Source organism: Carassius gibelio, chromosome B8, assembly GCF_023724105.1.
Source record: "Carassius gibelio isolate Cgi1373 ecotype wild population from Czech Republic chromosome B8, carGib1.2-hapl.c, whole genome shotgun sequence".
Classification (NCBI taxonomy): domain Eukaryota; kingdom Metazoa; phylum Chordata; class Actinopteri; order Cypriniformes; family Cyprinidae; genus Carassius; species Carassius gibelio.
In genome coordinates this window covers 2,461,670-2,481,423 of record NC_068403.1, presented here as the reverse complement: position 1 = coordinate 2,481,423, position 19,754 = coordinate 2,461,670, and the positions used below count along the sequence as shown (strand labels likewise).

General features: G+C 35.2%; 2 protein-coding genes across 3 annotated transcripts; both read right to left on the bottom strand.

Annotated features, from left to right (window-relative positions):
* Nucleotides 1-2,982: 2,982 nt before the first annotated feature.
* On the bottom strand, nucleotides 2,983-7,780 carry LOC127964043 (synaptosomal-associated protein 29). Of its 2 annotated transcripts, none has more exons than XM_052564183.1 (6): nucleotides 7,685-7,780; nucleotides 6,572-6,823; nucleotides 6,299-6,498; nucleotides 5,154-5,239; nucleotides 3,876-3,980; nucleotides 2,983-3,799 (listed from the first exon to the last, which is right to left on the bottom strand). In XM_052564183.1, the coding sequence occupies exons 2-6, from the start codon at nucleotides 6,815-6,817 to the stop codon at nucleotides 3,639-3,641; spliced, it is 798 nt and encodes a 265-aa protein (XP_052420143.1). In that variant the 5' UTR covers nucleotides 6,818-6,823; nucleotides 7,685-7,780; the 3' UTR covers nucleotides 2,983-3,638. The 2 variants fall into 2 exon arrangements, with proteins under 2 accessions (XP_052420143.1, XP_052420144.1); XM_052564184.1 differs by having other exon boundaries at nucleotides 6,572-6,818; nucleotides 7,685-7,739.
* A 2,774-nt stretch (nucleotides 7,781-10,554) lies between these two features.
* On the bottom strand, nucleotides 10,555-14,658 carry LOC127964251 (heparin cofactor 2). Its single transcript, XM_052564393.1, has 5 exons — nucleotides 14,502-14,658; nucleotides 12,586-13,508; nucleotides 11,364-11,637; nucleotides 11,079-11,223; nucleotides 10,555-10,953 (listed from the first exon to the last, which is right to left on the bottom strand). Exons 2-5 carry the CDS (start codon nucleotides 13,505-13,507, stop codon nucleotides 10,762-10,764), a joined length of 1,533 nt encoding a protein of 510 aa, XP_052420353.1. The 5' UTR covers nucleotide 13,508; nucleotides 14,502-14,658; the 3' UTR covers nucleotides 10,555-10,761.
* Nucleotides 14,659-19,754: the final 5,096 nt, after the last annotated feature.

The following is a 19,754-nucleotide window of genomic DNA, read 5'->3' as shown; positions in this document are numbered from 1 at the left end:
CATACATGTATTTTTATATATACATATTATACACAAAACACACACACATATTATGTAAACAAAAACTTATTTTGGATGCAACGCACAAAGTATGAGAGGTTGTGCTGTATTGTGAATAAATCATACATATATACATATATACATATATATATATACATATATATATATATATATATATATATATATATATATATATATATATATATATATATATAACATATATTCTATATATAATTCGAGAAACATCTCAGTATTTTTCGTTCATGCAATGAAAGCCACTGTTGACCGAAACAGTTTAGTCACCAACATTCTTCAAAAGAACTACAGGGTCAAAACACATATATATTTATATATTGAACATATAAGCTAGAATGTGTTTACTCATAGTGTTTGTCAAGAAAAGATCCTCTTTTCCCAGCTTCTTGTCTGCTCTGTACTGTTAACATACAATAAAATGGCAAATAAAATCATCATTAATAACAAAGAGTGACATCACTGAAAAGAACAGATGAGCTCAGTGATTGGCTCGCTAGTGATGTCAACTGAGGGGCTTTCTAATGGGGTCTGTGCACGGGGTTTGGTAGGGTTTTATTCTGGAAGTGAAGTGAGATTCTGGGTAACCAATGGGAAACATGTCATCTCTGGCTCACTGCTTTATGTCTGCTGACAGCAGTGCATTCTGGGATTAGGGGTTGAAAAGAAAGGCATTCCTGTCTGTTCACTAAACACCAGAGGAAGCTATCTGAACTCAAACGTGAACATGACCAATGAATAACTAATGAAACGGAGCAGAATTACCTTTTTCATCCGCAGAGGCATTTCAACACTTGTAAAGCCATTAGGCAAAATAAATACATTCAAATATTTCTGGAAAAATGTGTTATAAATATATGCCTACATTTAGTTATTTCTTAAAATGTGACATATTCTTGGATCTAAATGTATGGAGGGAAAAATATATAAATATATATATATATATCTATTTTGTCAAATATATTATGGTCTTTTTGTTGCATATTTAAAAAATGTATTTAATATTTTAGATTTAATATTCAAACTTATATTTAATATTTGAACAAATTTTTAATCGCTTTGGATAAAAGCATCTGCTAAATTAATAAATGTAAATGTTTTATAACTTTTTTTTTTTCTATATAGGGATTAGTTAACTCAAAATTTCTTTCTTCTGATGAACACAAAACAGTTGCTGGTAGCCATTGACTTGCATAGTATGAAAAATAAAATAAAAAATACTATGCAAGTCAATGGCTACCAGCAACTGATTGGTCACCAAAATATATTCTCTTGTGTTCATCAGAAAAAGTTTTATTTTTGGGTAAACTAGCCTGTATGCTAATAACTGGGCGTAGCTGCTTTTTTCTCCCAGTGACAGATAAACTTTTCCATCGTGTATTATTTCTTCTCAGGAGCAGACTGCCAACATTCTTCCCACAACCCAAAACCTCGGGTTACAAGTAATACAGCGACTTAACGAGTAAACTGATTACATAATAAACAACGAAACTTACCTCAGTGAAACCAGTCCCGCGCAAACCAGATGCTCGCGCGAGCCGTTAATGAAGGTTCTGTGGCGCGCGGGCAGATGTGCGGCGGGAAAGAATGATAATTAATGCGACTCTGGAGAAACTTCACTCTTTCATCAAATGTTTTTCGAGGAGGTTTAACAAAACACTTTCGATGTTTGTGTGAATGGGATTTCATATGTGTCTTCTGGCGAGAAAGTAAATTTATTAGAACTTAATTAGAACTTAATGGTCTCAAACATGAACAACGGCGCTTCGAGATGTGCTACACTGCCATCTAGTGGACTGATCATGCAAGTACAACTGTGGCTGTGTGCAGGGGTGAGCTAAAGGAATATTTTATTACTCTGCCCTGCATTCAACATCAAATGCATTTCAATGTAATTTCTATTAGAACAGAGTTTTTACTACACTGTCATTAACTCCTGACAAGAACCGCCTATTTGGCTCAAACTTAAGAGGAACATATAAACTGACCATCCATCATAAATTGTACCATGTCAAATTAGATTATTTGTTACTGCAGCACTGTCAATGAAGCAACAAATAGCCTATATATTTACTCAGAAAATTATATGCAGTGTTGTATGTAGGTTACACACGCATTTAGTGTTAGCATGGTCTGAGGCAGACTTTTCTTGGTGTCAGTTAAATTAACAAGAAATAAGTATTACGCAATTCAGATCGTGTCTTTTCATATATTTATATATTCCAGTTCTTATTTAAAACATGAATCTCATATTTATGCCATTTGTAAATGCAGTGTCGTGGTTTACAGTGAATTTATAACATCTTAAGTGCATTTTTTTTATAAACCTGGCAACACAGGAATGTCTAAGTATAGGCCTGCCTTTTTATTCTCCCCGTATTTTGTTTTTATAACTGTTCCGCCTTAATATTTCGATTTTTTTTTACTGTTTCATAAAAAATAAAAAATAAACAATCGGGAAATTTTCAAACTGGTTTCAAAGTGTCGATCTGAATCAAATGACGCGCTCCGACGTTCAGTTCTGAATCAAAAGATTCACGAACCGATTCCGAAGTTCCGATCGGAATCGGAACCAAACAATTCATGAACCTTCTTAGTTCCGATCTGAATCATGAAATAAACGAAAGATTGTATTGTCGTTACCCTGGCAACAAGTCTGTGTATATTCTCTTTATTTTGTGTGTGTTTATGTACCGTCTTAATGTTTGTATAGTTTAATGAAAAAATAAATAAATAAACGAAACCACTCAGACGTTCGGATCTCAATTAAATGATTCAAAAATCCTTACATTACAACTTACTTTGAAATACCACTCGGCTAAAATTAATGTACAAAGTACTCTAATAAACACAGGGTAAGCTACATATACAAAAACAGGGTACAAGCTACTTATGTTTTCTATTGTTATTTTGAATGTGAAACGGTCTAAATGAAAACAAATTCAAACATTTTATTTGTTCACATAAGTCAGCTTTAATAGGAGTACAACATTTGATTTACAGATGCAGAAACAATAGTGAAACATTCACAGATTTCCAGTCTGGTATTTCATACAAAGCCACCCAAAGCACAAAAGAAAAATAAAATAAATTCGTCCTTAGTTAAGTGGATATTTTGTGGGTTGCATTCACAATAGTGACTCATCTGTAGACTGTAGTGAAATGCAAGGAATCAGTCGACATCTGAAATCAATGAACTTTAAGGCAGCTCAACATGTTTCTTATAAGCTGTATACACAATACTCCATTAATGTGCTTTAAACATAGAAAACATCGAGTGTTTGATGAAGGCATGGGAATATCATTTCTAAACTAGTTCATATTACAGTTGTGTTCAGTTAAGGAGTGCAAGGTATTAGTGATTCGGAAAGCATGGACTGAAATGGCTGAAGTCTCTAACAGGGAACATTTTCATCTCTAAGCTTATGCACAATCAAGAGATTCACATAGACGATTAACTGAAGGCTTAACTTCTCAATAAACCACTCCGTGTCTCTCCTAATCTTTTCTCATATGCATAACAAACACCAGAAATGTTTCCAAGCAGGTGTTTCTGGATCACCTCGGCCACACCTCCAGGAAATGACATCATGATATTGGAGTCTCTATTTGAGGTTTTTGAGCTGCCGGTTGGTGGAGCCGATCTTGCCGTCCATCGTGTCTACCTTATTGAGCAAAGAGTCCAGAGAAACGTCCTGGTCATCGATCTCGGCCTGCAGCCCCAGACCCAGGTTCTTCAGACGCCCCAGACCCAACGACATCTCGTCTGCGGGACACAAACACACGTTCAGATCCGCTGTGATCACATCATGCTATGAGAGAGAACAGTTTGTGTTTCTCACCGAGGTTACTGTCCAGCTGATGATGGGCGGCCCGCAGGTGTTTGTTCTTGGGATACCCGTTCTGATCGGACGGGCCGTTATCCAGCGAAGCAGACGCTCCGAATCCTGTCCAAACCAACATTAGTGATAGTCTGAGAAGCTTCGAAACCTTAGAGAATCATTTGTTTCGAACTAGTGATTCAGTGCCACAGTCATGCGATTCATCGAAACATTTCCGTATTTCAGTGGTTCAGTGTCTTTACGGTGGTTTCCTGAAATTTGTATCAATTTTAATAACTTATCTGTGTAATTAACAGAAAATAGTTTTAGTTAATAGTCTCCTGCTGAGACGATTAAACATAAAACAAATCAAAACGCCCAACAAATTAATAAAATGACACATTATTTGTTTGTTTTTATTGCCATGCCAGACTGATTTTATGGCACGTGTTTAGTATTAACATACAGTAGAAATGAAAAACCATAACTCAAATCAATATATAAAAATTATTGTTCCAGTATTTGTTTAAACAAAAAATTAAAATTATTCTTTTTTTTTAATAGATATCATCCCTTTCTGAGTAAAAACATTAGTGGCATTTAAAGCAAGCATGTGACCCTGGAGCACAAAACCAGTCACACGGGTACATTGTTTTGAAATTGAGATTTAATGAATAAATAAGCTTTCCGTTAATGTATAGTTTATTAGGATCGGACAATATTTGTCTGAGATGCATCTATTTTAAAAAATATCAAATCTGAGGATGCAACAACAAAAAGAAAAAGCTAAATATTGAGAAAATCATCTTTAAAGTTGTTCAAATGAAGTTCTTAGCAATGCATATTACTAATCAAAAATTAAGTTTAATCATGGAACATGATCTTAACTTAATATCCTAAGGATTTTGGCATTAAAGAAAAATGTATATTTTTGACCCTTACAATGTTTTTTCTTCTATTGCTACAAATATACCCCAGAGACTCAAGACTGCTTTTGTGCTCCAGAGTCACATATTATGTTATACACACACTTCATATTTAATGCTGTCAGATGATTTGTTAATCGCATTTAATAGATTACACTTTCAAAAAAAAAATTCAATTGGTAAAAGTTGTTTTTAATGCAGGTTTTTCAAGTGCAGTGAATCAGCGAATCATTATGCAGATTAGTTGAAATGAATGATTCTTAGTTTCTCTCACTGACTCTCAAAGGAACACGGATAAACATCCTGTACGTGTGTGTATAAGTAATAAAGAGTGTATATAAGTATGCATAAGCTCTCATGTGTCTGTGTTCACCAGCTGTGTCCAGTTTCCTGAGGTTGGGATGGCTGGCTTGATATTTGTCTTCCTGCTGTTTGCTCTCCACAAGCGCGTTCTGTAACCTAACATCATCAGACATTCACAAAATCAGTTTAGTTGTTTTACAATGTTCAGAAATGTTGTATTTTCAGATTTGACATTTGAACCCGAGTAGAAAGTCAACAAATGTGTGAATGCAGATCTACAGTCTTGGATCTCGTCTAATGTTTACAATGATACGTTTTTTTTGCCGTATTAATTTTTGAAAATGTTTTGCCCAATGAATGAACTTTATGTCACAGCTTCGTTTTCATTTCACATTAAATCTAAAGGCTTTTGCTTGAATGTTTGAGTTTAGTATGCAATTTTATCATATATATATACATCAAGTTTTTCCAGGTCTTAAAATCCTTGATTTACAGTTCCACAAATTGTGGATTAAATTCATAAAGTCATGGTTGTAAATGTTGCACGCAATGCAAAACATGATGTTCTTCCTCAGTATTTATTCTTATTTTCCAGTGCAAATATCTAAAATGCTTAAATCAAGATTCTGGAGATACAAAAGGATGATTTCTGAGAAACTGAACAAAATAAAGTCAGTTTATCCTGAAAACAAGAGCAAATATCTGTGGGGAATGAAAACTTGATTTCCTCTTGAATAAAGTCGATTTTTCTCACCCACTGCCTGATATTTGTTCTTGTGTTAATACGTTTAATAAATATTACTTAATATCTTAAATAAGGCTGTTTCTCAGCTCTTAATGTAACTTGATTTAAAAATCTTTAGACATCTGAATATATCTGACATACAAATTCAGATAAAGACCGTCACTTTTTTTGCAGTATATAGATCAGAGGGTACATGAAAGTTATTTTAGTGCTTAAGAGTAGAGCTCTTTTTTTATTATTCAAATGAATTTGGATTAAAAAGTAATCTAGGTTTGTTGGATGTTTTTAACCCTTTGAAGTGTTGCTAATATGATGGATCCCTTACATTTTCTTTGAGTTTTAAATACACCCGGTTTATGAATGCATAAGTTGAAAAAAATTTTTTTTTTAGCAAGAATTCATTACAGTACAGGAGCAATGTTCTGTTAAACCGTGTTTCAGTGCATGTAAACGTCTGTGTTTGATCGGACCTGCTGTTGGCCTCGTAGCACACGGGCTGCTCCCTTTGAGCAGGTTTGGGAGGTTCAGGTTTGCCTTTGAAGTAGTTGACCATGCCGCCCCACACACTCTTAATAGTGTTGATGTGCCTCTGGCTCGTCCTCATGTCCTGCTCCATGTTGTCAATCATCCTGTCTGTCCGTTTCAAAGCCTCACCCTGACGAATCAGCTCCTGAGGAGGACAACACAGACGTTTAGACCAAGCAGCAGCGAGAGACGAAATACTCTGAAGTGCTTCCTCTCACCTCCGCCGTCTCGGCTCCGACTTTCTCTGATTCGTAGATGAGTCCGAGCGAGCGGTGGCTGCTGTCCACGGCCGACTGCGCTGTACGCATCACTTCCTGCTGCAGCTGTCTCTGCCGTCTCTCCGCCGGACTCAGAGAACTCTCCTCCGGATCGTCGTCAAAGTTAAAGCCTCGCCGAGGCTTCGAGACCTCTTCATCGTCATCATCATCGGCGAAGGGATTGTGGGATTTGGGGAAGGCAGACATCCTGTGCTAGAGTCAGGTGACCGTAAACACAGACACATCATCTTATACGGAATATTTATTAATTTTATATTTGCATGCATATTAATTATTCTTCCTTTTCTTATTAATAATATTTCTAAATATTAATATGTAAAAAATATATAAAATACATTATTATTAAGTATTATGTATATGATCTGTTATTTATTATAATAATATTAATATATATTATTATTAATTATTAATATAAATTAACATAGTAATATTGAATTATTGATATAAATAAGACATTTTTATACAAAATATACTACATACTTTATATTACGTCTGCTAATATTAATTAATATTATTATTACTAATATTATGCTGTTATTAAGAGTTCTTTAACAAATTAAATTATATATATGTACAGGAACGTTACACAAATACTACTAAAATTCGAAATAATTATTAAACTACGTAATACACTACTACTAATTATTATTATTAATAGTGTTCTGGAGTATATATAAAAAAGCGACGATCTAAAAGGATTAACGTTACATAACAATAAAACATTCAGAGGCGCTTTTAGTAGATCTGGATAAATGTCTTGTACAAACCATTGTGGCTGACAAACAATCATCGGAAAACACTTATAGACAGATATAGAGTATATACAGATATAGAGAAAGCGTATTAAATATGTAAACGTTACATAATTCTACTCATTCTTTAACTTACGTTAGCCTAGATTTAAACTGAACTAACTCGTGTTTATCTATCTCCGCTACAGTATTGTACCTAAAACAGTATATAATTAAAAGTAACATCATCTTCAATAACATTTAATCTCTGTCTGTTTGATTAAAACGCGATATACTGAACATTTTATCGATAAAAGTGTACCTTTGATCGCTGGAGGCTGATGTGTTTCTCCTGCTAACAGCTGACGATGACCACTTCCGGTGGTGTCATCGTGACGTCAGACAGACTCCTCCTCTGACACGCCTACTGATCGGTTTTTGTTGATGTTATTGTTTACGACGATTTGTTTTGACGATATGAAAATAAAGATAGCTAGAGCTACAGTATACACTTCTTTAACTTACAATAATTTTTTGCTAGTTGATTCCAAAATCATTTATTAACCTATTTGTTAATTTTTAATTTTCTATTATTTTGTTATTATAATAATTTATATGACAATAATATAGAACTACTTCTTTTATTACTTTTACTACTAGTACTAATAATAATACGTACTATATTATTTCTACTACTACTAGCGATTATTATTCATTTTGTAACATAATATTAATAATAATAATAATAATACATTTCATATTGTTATTAGTAGCAGTAGTGGTAGTTTTAGTATTATTATTGTTATTATTATGCTGCTGTTGTTATTAACCTTTCTTTCATTAATAAACATCATACATATTTATGTATAAGTATTAAATAAATACTAGACAAATGTAAATAATACTTATATATTACCACTTCTAATATAATAATCATTATTAATATTGTTAAATAATAACAGCAACAACAATGAGGATACATTTAATTTTTATAAAAAATATATTGATATGCATAAAAAGTATGACTACTGGTAAATATAATTTTTTAATGTTATATAAATTTGTATTTTTATTATGCTGTTAAGTTAATGCTGGGAGGAAGTGTAAGAGTAACAGCGAATTTTTCTCAAATACATCACTGGATATGCGAGAAAGTTCGTATTGTTTAAAAATTGGTGTCAGTAAGATTTAATGACATTTTTAAAGACATTAATATTTTAATTAATTAAAGCTGCATTAAATTGATCAAAAGTGACAGTAAAGACATTTATAATGTAACATAAATATAATAAGATCCCGTCCAATCCTGTTATTGTCATTCATGTCATTAATAAATGTGTCACATGATCTGGCTTAGAGTTACTTGCTGACTGCCTTCTAGAAAGTGCTGCTGTTGAAAGTGATTTTAACAGCAGATGGCGCTCTACACTAGTTTTTATTCACACACTCAAGCGCTCATGAAGAAGAGTCTGAAGCATTAATCCTCGTGAAGCCGTGGTTTACAGTGAATTTATAACAGTTAAATCCCATCAGTGGTTATAAATTCACTGTAAACCACGGCTTCACTGGCTTATGGCTTTCATAAAAGGTTAGTCCATATACGTAGTAAGGTTTCACAAAATAAAACAGAGCAAATAAAGTGAAATGATATTAAGAATAATATTCCATTGACTGTAAACAGTATGCTTCAAATGATGTTAGGAAACATTTTTACTCAAAATACATTTACAATATCAAATTGAAAAATTGTGTATAATTGTTGTTTTTGTTATATATTTTTGTTTCTGTTCCAGCAGATCAGTGTGAAACCCAGTAATGTGGTGTATTCAGCCACCGGAGACTACAAAGAGGTGTGTGTGTGTGTGTGTGTGTGAGCATGCAGACTTTACCTGATGCATTTTTATGCATTAATTTTACTGTATTAGAAATGCTTAATAACATTTCTTGATAGCAGGAAGTGTCAGGCATTTTAACATTTTAAATCAGTTTTATTTTATGCTATTGTTGTTGTTGTTGTGTGTCAAGTCATAAAATATGTCAGTTTTCTGCACTAAAAACAGCCATAATTTGGTAATTGAATGACCATTTTCCAGCCTCTCTCTGAGCTACAGAATAAATTAAAATGTAAATTAAACAGGCTATTTCATTAGTTAGATTTTTTCAATTGCATCTTTTTAGGTTTCTGTATGTATGCCTTTAGACAGCCGAGCAACATTTAATTCTTGTACATGCATTTTATTTTAAGTGGAGGAGCTGCAGGCACAAATTATGATTTTGACTTATTATGTCTTATTTTGACTTTCAATATATGTTTTAATTAACAAAATATTTAAATAGATTTTATTTTATTATATTTAATAGAATAATATGGCAATTATAAAATTATAACTCATATTACGTTATAATAGTATACAATTATATTATAAATGAATATTATAAAATGTTGTCAATATTAATCACCTTTCTTTAATTGTTGTAAATGACCCTTGTATATGAGCATAATTTACTAATAATTTTTGTTAAACATCCGAGTCCTTTTTCATTCTTTTTATATGCATTTTATTTAAGGGGAGGTGTTATAAGCATAACTTATGATTTCACTATTAAAATGTAATGATTTTGTATAATATAATATAATGATACATTAATATTACTAATAATATTATACAATATAATACATTAATATTTAGTAAATTAACTTTGAAAAAGGTGATCACTGAGTTGTTGATCGCATTGCAACACAAATTAAAATATCAATATTTTAATCTAGGCCCGTTTTATGTCTGATATAATATGCAAATGTCAATGGAAAGGAAACATGTTTTCCTGTGCATTCCTTTTAAATGATTTATGAGTTCTCTCAGGGCTAACATGCTTTTGGAGATCAAAGAGTACATTTGATGAGAGTAGCTGATCAAAGATTTGGTGTACATAAATTAGATAAATCTTGCTCCTTTTTTGTAGAAACTTTTTTTTTTTTTAAATAATGTAAATGCAAGAGCTCTTTCTGCTCTTGTTGGATGCTTCATTATTCATAAGTCTGAGCAGAAATTGTAATTATTGAGGGCCTTTAGTTAGACTTTAACTTCTCTGACAAATATTTACTTGTCTTGCAAAATGTTCTGCCATGTTGTGGGTGTACTCGAGCGTTGTTTTTATTCACCCTTTGAACAGATTAATTCAATAAACCAGTCCTCTGATTCATTTATTTAACAACATGTTCTGTCTCAAAAGTACACATCTGTTTATCAGCGTTTCTAAATTTCACAAGCATTTCTTTACAAAACTTACATCATTCATGACAAAACAACCATCGTTCTCATCCGCTAACGCTTTAGTTTCATTGTTATACCGTGATGCATCAGACATCGCACCGCTGTGTAGTGTATGTGCTTCTGATTAACTCTGCGAAGGGTCTACCACACGTCCCATGAACACAACGCAGCCCGTGCGATGCTCGTAGATGAGGAAGAGGAAGGGGCGGTCCACGATGAAACGCGTCTGTGTTGATAAAGGCATGAATCCGATGTGTGTCATTGCTGCGGCCTCGGTACCTTCTTCATTCACTGTAATGGTGCCCTGATGCTTAAACTGAGAGAGAAGAGGAGAAGGGTTACAGGAAAAGAAGGTTATGATGGTGCAATGAAAGGTTAAAGAGTATGTCTTGTAAGAGATCACACATCAGTGTGTTTGGCACATATCAGTTGTTCTCTTACCCAGTTGATGATGACCTTCTCAGAGGTCATTCGAGAGAAGTCACCCTTTTCAGTGAATGGGTCCGTCAGCCCCATTTCCTTCAGGTGCTCAATTAAGTCGTAGTTCTGCTCTAACTTAAACCGAGGGAAAACCACCTCACGAGTCCTAACAGAGACGCAAAGCCGAAAAGACAAAGAAACAATGATTTAACCAAGTAGGATGCATTACTGAATGAGCATTCTTATCAAACCCTAACATTAAACTCTATTTGCAACTTGGTCTCAAGCCTGCAGCTGGTGTTTTACCTGTTGGTCATGTTGTTAATCCACTTGCTAATCAGAGTCGGGGAGATCTCTTGCTCCAGGGATCTCATTCCAGAGAGTTTCTGTGGGACGGCGATGATCATGCTGATGTTTCCGGTGTAGGGCAGCTGCAGTACGTCGCAGTCGAGCTCGTGGTCAACGGCCGCCAGGTAGCTTCCTTTGTTCTGCATCATGGGAACACGCACCTGCTTTTTCTCACTGACACGGAATTGCCGGTAGTGTGTCAGTTCCTTTGGGAACTTCTGCTCCCATGTACCTGCATTTGTTGCACCAGTGAAAACATCACATTTTGGTGTTATTTGTGAGATGCATGAAGTAATCAGAAGGTTTGCAGTGGGAGTAGTCCTGCTCTTGGGGGGCTACAGTCCTGCACAGCTGAGCTAAGCAAACACACAGTACTTGGAAAAATTACAGCCCGGTGTATTTGCACATTCAAATAAATGATCCACCTGCCACCCACCCACACCTATATTCTTCTCTGATTTAGAAAACCGCACCTGATCATCACATTACAATTCTTAGTTTTGCATGATGATATGATGATGAATGGATGGTTCATTTTAACAGCAGATTCAGCGACGTTAAAGTTGATCTCAATTTCAGAAGCATCCCAGAAGTGACACCCACCCACAAATAATCAGAATGCATGTTTTAAAATCAACCCAAACAGTGCACATGGATATAACTGCAATCCGTACTTAAGGAGCCGTCTTTTCTCACGCTATTGGATGTCATATATCGATCTGTCTGTGCAGCGCAACTTAGCGTTAAACACACCTTAAATCTTCAGGATCATGAAAAACTTCCAGGCAAGAGTGGGAGTCTAAATGTGACAATATAGTCTTGCTTGTTGACCTATTAAAAAGGCTGGCCTATTTTGTCAGGCCGGGGTGTCCAATCCTATTCCTGGAGGGCCAGTGTCCTGTAGAGTTTATCTCCAACTACAATTAAACACACGATGAACCAGCTAATCAAGGTCTTCAGCTAATCAGCTAAACTCTGCAGGACAGAGGTCCTCCAGGACCGAGTTTGACACCCCTTGAGTCAGGCTTGCATTGCATATTGAACTCAATAGGTATTACACAAAACATTTCACCCAGTACATGATTATTTGCTTTAGGATTGAGAACAGACTGTTCAAATTAAGGGTTAAACCATTAGTCCTAAAGAGTTTGAGAATTTGAATGGGCTAGAATTGATTCACCTTTGAAGTAGAGATAGTTCAGGAGCATCACTGCCATGTTTGGGTCTACGCTCTTCAGCGGTTCCTTGATCAGTCCTTTGGTGATCTTCTGAATGCGCTGGTTGGCTTTCACAAGGAAGGCCGGGTCGGCAAAGTCCACAGACTGCGGCTCTGCAAAGTAGTACGTCTTCGCATCACTGCGGAAAGCCTCTTGTATGTGGATGTTACGTTTCACGTAAAGGTCATTAACGGAGCGTAATGTGTAGCCGAAGTTCCTCCGGAAGAGCCTGTGCGTGAGTTTACGGAACAGCTTGTGCACGGTCGAGTTATCGTAATGAGCGCTGGCGTTGATGAATTCCCCAAATCCGAGGGTTTGGTAGACTTGTACCTGAGAGGTTGGGCCGACTCCCAGAGCCATCATGCTCATCGCAATGGAGATCCCCACAGGAGCGAACAGAATGTTGTCCGTCTGGTTAAGTCGATTGCGCAGTTTCCGATAAAGCCGACACCCGAATCGTGCATTGACCACATTGATGCGCTCTAGGCGAGTTCGCCCATGGAAAAGCCGCAACAGGCGTGCGCGCCGTATTTTGGGGTCACTGGGCTCCCCAAAGAGGTCCAGGTCAGGAGCAGGGGTGGAGATCTCATCTATATGGTCACCTTCGCTGTAGTCATCCTCGCCCTCTGCCATGATCTTATCAAAGTCGATATAGTCTTCATCTTCTAGACCCTCCAAAGGGAGGTCATTTGTGACTGTGTTCTCCCGATGGAAGTCCAGGGGAATGGACTCCATGTCTGTGTTCTCTCCAAACGGAGAAAGTCCACGGGCATCCACCAGCTTTTCCTTCTCATTTCCTTCCAAGTGTGAACTGATGTCTTTGACCCCAGCCAACGCAGGGCTGCTCAAGAGAGAGGCTATTACTAAACCTGTAACGAACCACATCCTATGGAAATAAGCACAGTTGGGAATACTGAACAATTGACAATTTTACTTACAGTATATAACATAGACATTTCTCAGAAATCTAGCACGCAATGCTCATATGCCATGTGCACATTTATATCTATTAATTTACAGTAGCTTATAGTTTTGTCCAACCCTTACAGAAAACCACTTGAACTTCACATGTGCAATCACATGTTAATATCACATGAACTATGTGAAACACATCTTAAATGTGGTTTTGTAACATTCTCATAGTGCAAATGTGTGAAACCCATGTAATCACATATGAACATGAACATGTGGACAGTAAATGGTCACGTGGAAAAGTGACCCCATGGGTTTCACACATTTACAACATGAAATATTCCAAAACTACATGTTTCACATATTTCACATGTGATCACACATGGTAAAGTTCATATGGCTTTAATGTAAGGGGATTTAGTGTTCTTTTAATAATAGCGCATTCATATGCTGTTATGGTATTTTTATATATATTTTTTCTTATGTTAATATTGTAAATAATCATTTTAATTTAAGTATTTTTAATAAATTGTAGTTTTTTTATTTTATAGTTTTTTTTTCATTTAGTTTTTTATTTATTTCAGCTTTAGTACATTAGGTACTTTATCTACTACTATTTTTCGTAAGCTGGCAAGGCAACCTTTTTTTATTAATTTTATTTCATTTTAGTATGAATTTATTTTATGTTTTATTTATTTCTTTTTTGATTCAACATTACTAGTTTTTGATAACAATAACAACACTGATACAACATGACTTACAAGTGAAGTAAATCCAAAGCTGTGACCACAATAGACAGTTATGAGGACACCCAATATCATGTATATATATATATTTTTTTTTTTTCTCAGTGATTTTAAATGATGGTAAAGTTTTGCATTTGGTTACTTCCGTAGCTTGATCTCAGAAATATCACACCAGTGTCAAGAGTCTTATGAAACCTTTTATGCTAGTATGAGCTGCTTACCTGCTCTGCAATCTCTGTGTTTGTGTGCGTGTGGACGGTCAGTTCGTGGACTCGTTCTCCAGCTGGACTTTGAAGTGGCTCTTCACTGATCAAACAGCAGCGAGTTCATCTTTCATCTGACTCATTTAACCTTTGAAATGTGCTCGATACCTTGATACTGGGTGCAAAATAATACAAATATACTGTAAATGGACTATATTACTATAGTTAAACTGCATAGCTTTTTTCCTAATATCCCTGACAATTGTATAAAATGTAATGAGGAAATTAGCTACTGTTTTATCGCATGCACGCAGAGAGTTAGAGCTGTTCTGGAGAAGGCTCTTAATATGATCTGTGACCTGACTGACAGAGTGTTTGCTTGTAGGCTAAATTGCGCTTATTGCATGTTTAGCCTGCTATATAATTTTGTAAATACAAGCTTTATAGGTTTTATCCGAGATAAAAGTACATGGAAAAGCAGTCAATGATTTGAAGAAATGTCATGTAATCTTGCTTTGGAAAAGTTTGACTTGTATATACATCTTAGAAAAAAAAATGTATATGTATTTAATGATTTGGACTCCCCTAAGACTTTCTTTGGTGAAATGCATTGCAATGAGTTGCAAGCAGATAATGTGGAATATTAATGTTGACTATAAACAAATCCCTGATGTGATAAGAAAACTGTTACAATGATCAATAAAGTAACCAAACAATCTTTATTGTTGTAAAATGTTGCAACAATATGTTTTTATTTTTTTGAAAAAATTACATATTTGTGAAATTCTGAACTATTTGTGAAAAAAGTAATACAAAATATATAAAAAATACCTTAAAGTAACTACAAATGCTCATGTAAAGCAAATAGCTTTAAAAGACATTCTGTGTAGAACATGCTCCTGATTCTTGCATTGTTTTTCCCTCTCCCCTATTTACATCTCTGCTCTATAGTGACCATGCAACTGACCATTTTGTCTGTGGCTAAACTTTTACATGACTTTTGTAAAATGACATCTGTGAACAGTCTGTGATAACTGATTGTAAATCTCACTGAAGCAACACATGATTGTCACCTGAAGGGACAGACACACACATCTCACTCACTGTACTGCAGTACACTATTAATTCACTTCTTTACATTTGTCTATGTTTGTGCTGTGTATGTTTGCATGATGTGTAATATTTGAGAGTGAATCTGAGAGAAATTCCTGCAGGTGTGACGCCAGCAGCTTTAGATTTTCCACACTGAAGACGTTCTTGTGTCTGGATGTTGTTGTTACTGTGAAGGTCCTGTGTTTTTCTCACAGTGTGGCGTTATCGAGTGCATCCCAGACTGTAAGTCCACACTCTTGGAAAAAAGGGTTCATTAGGGTTCTATATAGAACCATAGGGTTCTTTACTCAACTCCAAAGATGCTAAAAAGGTTCTATAATGACAAGAAAGAACCCTTTTGGCACAAAGGTTCTTTAGGCTAATATTCATTCATAATAATTTTAATCAGTTCGGGAGTTCGGAGCGGGATCGCGAATCATTTGAATCAGTTAGGGAGTTCGGAGCGGGATCGCGAATCATTTGAGTCAGTTTGGGAATCGCAAATAATTTTAATCAGTTCGGGAGTTCGGAGCGGGATCGCGAATCATTTGACTCAGTTCGGGAGTTCGGAGCGGGATCGCGAATCATTTGACTCAGTTCGGGAGTTCGGAGCGGGATCGCGAATCATTTGACTCAGTTCGGGAGTTCGGAGCGGGATCGCGAATCATTTGACTCAGTTTGGGGATCGCGAATCAGTTTATTTATTTATTTATAAACATTTATTTATTAGAGGATCAACCCCATGAGATGAAACATCTTGTTTTCATGGGGGTCCTCCTCAGGATCATGTCCAAACAACATAGAACAGCAGAACAACAGAGTAGATACAATCAAATCAAATAAAAAAAATCTAAATAATCATAATTAAATAGTAATACAAAAAAAAAAAAAAATCAGCACACTAACTCAAATATATTCACACATGCCATATGGACACTGACTGATTCTTTATATTACATTTTTAGTTGGTATTGGCACGCTGTTTTGTTGTTCTATCACACTGAGATTTAACTCGTAAAATCCGTTTTGGATCTCTATTTTTGTCCTAGCAAAACATAATAAAGTATTATGATCGATTAAACTTAGTAGTGTTATTTTTAGGGGAGCGAGCAAAGGACAGTTATTTGATTTGTTCATATTTTTGCTTTGTTTCATTGCAAGATGTTTTTGTGTGTGTGTGTGTGTGTGCGCGCGCTGGTGTGTTTGCATGTTGCCATTACTGTAATTCAGACATGTCAGACAGTTGGTTCTATCTTGATATTCTTTTTTTAAACTGTAAACAATGCGTAAAATCTTCATGTAATTCATCTAAACAGTTTAGTTCCTAAAATTGATCAGCTAAGGTCATGGCTTGTTTATAATAATCCCAATATAATAACAATATCTGAAACCTGGCTAAATTAAAATACAGAGGACTCCAATGTTAAAATGGACAACTACATCATATACAGGTCAGACAGAGGATCCAGGGGAGGTGGGGTCGCCACTTACATTTTCTCAAACTTGAAATCACAATTAATTACTCCTAAAGTGAAACCTGAGCTTTTTGAAGGTATCTTTGTTAAGGTTATTCTTCATGCAAATAAACAATTAATAAATGGCAATATATATCGCCCACCAACATCTCCCAAGTTAGAGTCTGTTCGAAACATCTTAGACACTGTATCATCGCTTTGTGTCTCATCAGAAATTATGCTGTTGGGGGACTTGGACTGATCCTTGTACTCTCACGGAACGTAACATGTGTAATGCTTCAAATTTTACACAAATTATTAAAGAGCCTACAAGAATCAGTCTAAGTTGCAAATCTCTTCTTGACTGGATACTAGTCACACACCCCAACAGAATAATAAAATCTGGTGTTCTCTCGGATTGTTTTAGCGACCATTCTATTATATATTGCATTTGGAAAATTTCAATTCACGAATCTTTCTCCTAAATATATTCAGTCATACAAAATAATACAAATAAATGAATAAAAATCAATACTTAAATAACATACTTTACTCTTAAACTTCTGAATACAAACGGTCACAAAACATGAAATAAATAATTTGCAAATGTGCATTAAATGTGCAATCTTTTAAATGAAACCAAAATAGACAAACATTAATATAATAAAAAATATAATGTTACAAAAAATAGTTAAAAACTTACATAATGAAACCAAACATAAAAACAGCTAGGATTCAACAATGACAATTGTAAAACAGGAAATTATAAACAATAATAAAACAAAAAACGTTTTTACCTAAATGATTTATATTTTATTTAAATATATATAAAAAATGTATAAGGTGTACATTGAAGCTGACATCTAAATTAGCACATTACAATTGTTTTATGACTGCAAGTCTTTCTCCTCAAATGCTACAAATGCTATTTAATTGTAAAAATAAATAAATAAATAAAGTAAAAAAAAAAAATAATAATAAAAAAAAAGATTGGGGGGCCCCCTGGTGGTTAGGCGGCCCCAAGCAGCCGCTTAGTTCGCTTATGCCTCGGGCCGGCCCTGATGTGATTATCAGAAGCTGCCTGGAATTTTACTTTTATACAGAATTTGTGCAAGTAATTGAGCAAGTTATCCTCTAGCAGTGGACCTGGCCCTGACGGCATTGAGGGTAAGTTTATCAAACTCTCTTCACATGTCTTATCCTCTCCTTTGGCTGAGCTCTTTAATCTGTCATTTTTAACTTGTGACGTGCCTCTGGCATGGAAGTGTACCAAAGTCATTCCATTGTATAAAGGAAGGGACACTCAAAACGTGTAGATAAAGGCATACCTCAGGGTTCTTTGCTTGGGCCTTTGTTATTTTCCATTTTTATCAATGATCTGCCGCTCTGCTGTTCAGGATGCAACATTCATCTTTATGCAGGTGATACAATTATATATTGCTCCAACCAAACACATATATAGTGATGTTAAAGCTGCAGTGGGGAACTTTTGACGCTCTAGCGGTTAATAAACAGAACTGCTTGCATCTTGCGGAAGAACATTGTAGCCGGAACTACTTCTCTCTGTTTATGTCTATGAAGAATCACAAAGGTACTGGGTTACTCCGCCGCGGTACCCCCGAAGCAATCTAAAATAGACTGATTTTTCTTCTTTTTGGGAACCACTGTGGCTTACTTTACTTAATCTGTGATGGGTGGGAATACTGAGAGCTTGTGTGTGTGTGCGTGTACTGCGTGCGTGTCCATATGGCGTGTGTGAATGTATTTGAGTGAGTGAGCAGATTTTATTTGATTTTTTGTATTACTATTTAATTATGATTATTTAGATTTTTTTTTGTTTTGTTTTATTTGATTGTATCTACTCTGTTGTTCTGCTGCTCTATGTTATTTGGACATGATCCTGAGCCATACCTGTCAAGTTTTGAATTTGAAAATAAGGGAAATTTTACGGCGCCCACCGCAAGCAGTCCCACCACCCCAACAAAGCTCCAGTATCCCTTACATTTTAAGACAGGTGTTATAGCCCAAATGAAAACACAAAAGGGTATATATGAAGAGCATTTATTTAAAGGCTTATTTGCATATTTTCTGTTATTATAACATTGCTTGTCTTTACATTTACATTTTATTTTCATTCCACACATTCTTTTCATTTCATATTGCTTTTCTTTTACAGTTTTTCTTTTTATTTCACATAACTTTTCTTTTACTCTTTTAGTGAGTTGTTGTACAAATTTGTTGCAGACTTTGCATTCTTTAAAAAAGTAAATTCGCTGTCCCATTTATCCTGGTATTTACACATGGGTTTTGGTTCTTTGGCAGGTGTGCCTTCACTCTCTATCGTAGCATCCATCATCCGTCTCGGTTTTTTCTTTTGTTGTTGTTGTTTTTCCCGCGTTATAACTCATGTCACCTGACCTCACACACCCCTCACGAAAGGCTACTTACAGGTGGCAGTTATCGCGAGACTAGTGACAGAGCTCAGATTGGGAATGTTTTTATTATTATTATTTTATTAATAACGCAGGTTATAATAAAAAAAATTAAATACGGGAGATTTACGGGAAAATACTAATACGGGAGGACGGCGGGAAAGAAGGGTAAAATACGTGACTTTCCCGGCCAAAACGGGATACTTGACAGGTATGTCCTGAGCACCCCCATGAAAACGAGATGTTTCATCTCATGGGGTTGATCCTCTAATAAATAAATGTTTATAAATAAC

Coding starts and splice junctions, on each gene's coding strand:
- LOC127964251 (XM_052564393.1), bottom strand. CDS start 13,507: ATGTGGTTCGTTACAGGTTTAGTAATAGCCTCTCTCTTGAGCAGCCCT. Junction 11,224..11,363: donor ATTAACAACATGACCAACAG/GTAAAACACCAG, acceptor CGTCTCTGTTAG/GACTCGTGAGGTGGTTTTCC. Junction 10,954..11,078: donor AGAAGGTCATCATCAACTGG/GTAAGAGAACAA, acceptor CTTCTCTCTCAG/TTTAAGCATCAGGGCACCAT.
- LOC127964043 (XM_052564183.1), bottom strand. CDS start 6,817: ATGTCTGCCTTCCCCAAATCCCACAATCCCTTCGCCGATGATGATGAC. Junction 5,240..6,298: donor TGCTACGAGGCCAACAGCAG/GTCCGATCAAAC, acceptor TGATGATGTTAG/GTTACAGAACGCGCTTGTGG. Junction 3,981..5,153: donor CAGGAAACTGGACACAGCTG/GTGAACACAGAC, acceptor TGGTTTGGACAG/GATTCGGAGCGTCTGCTTCG.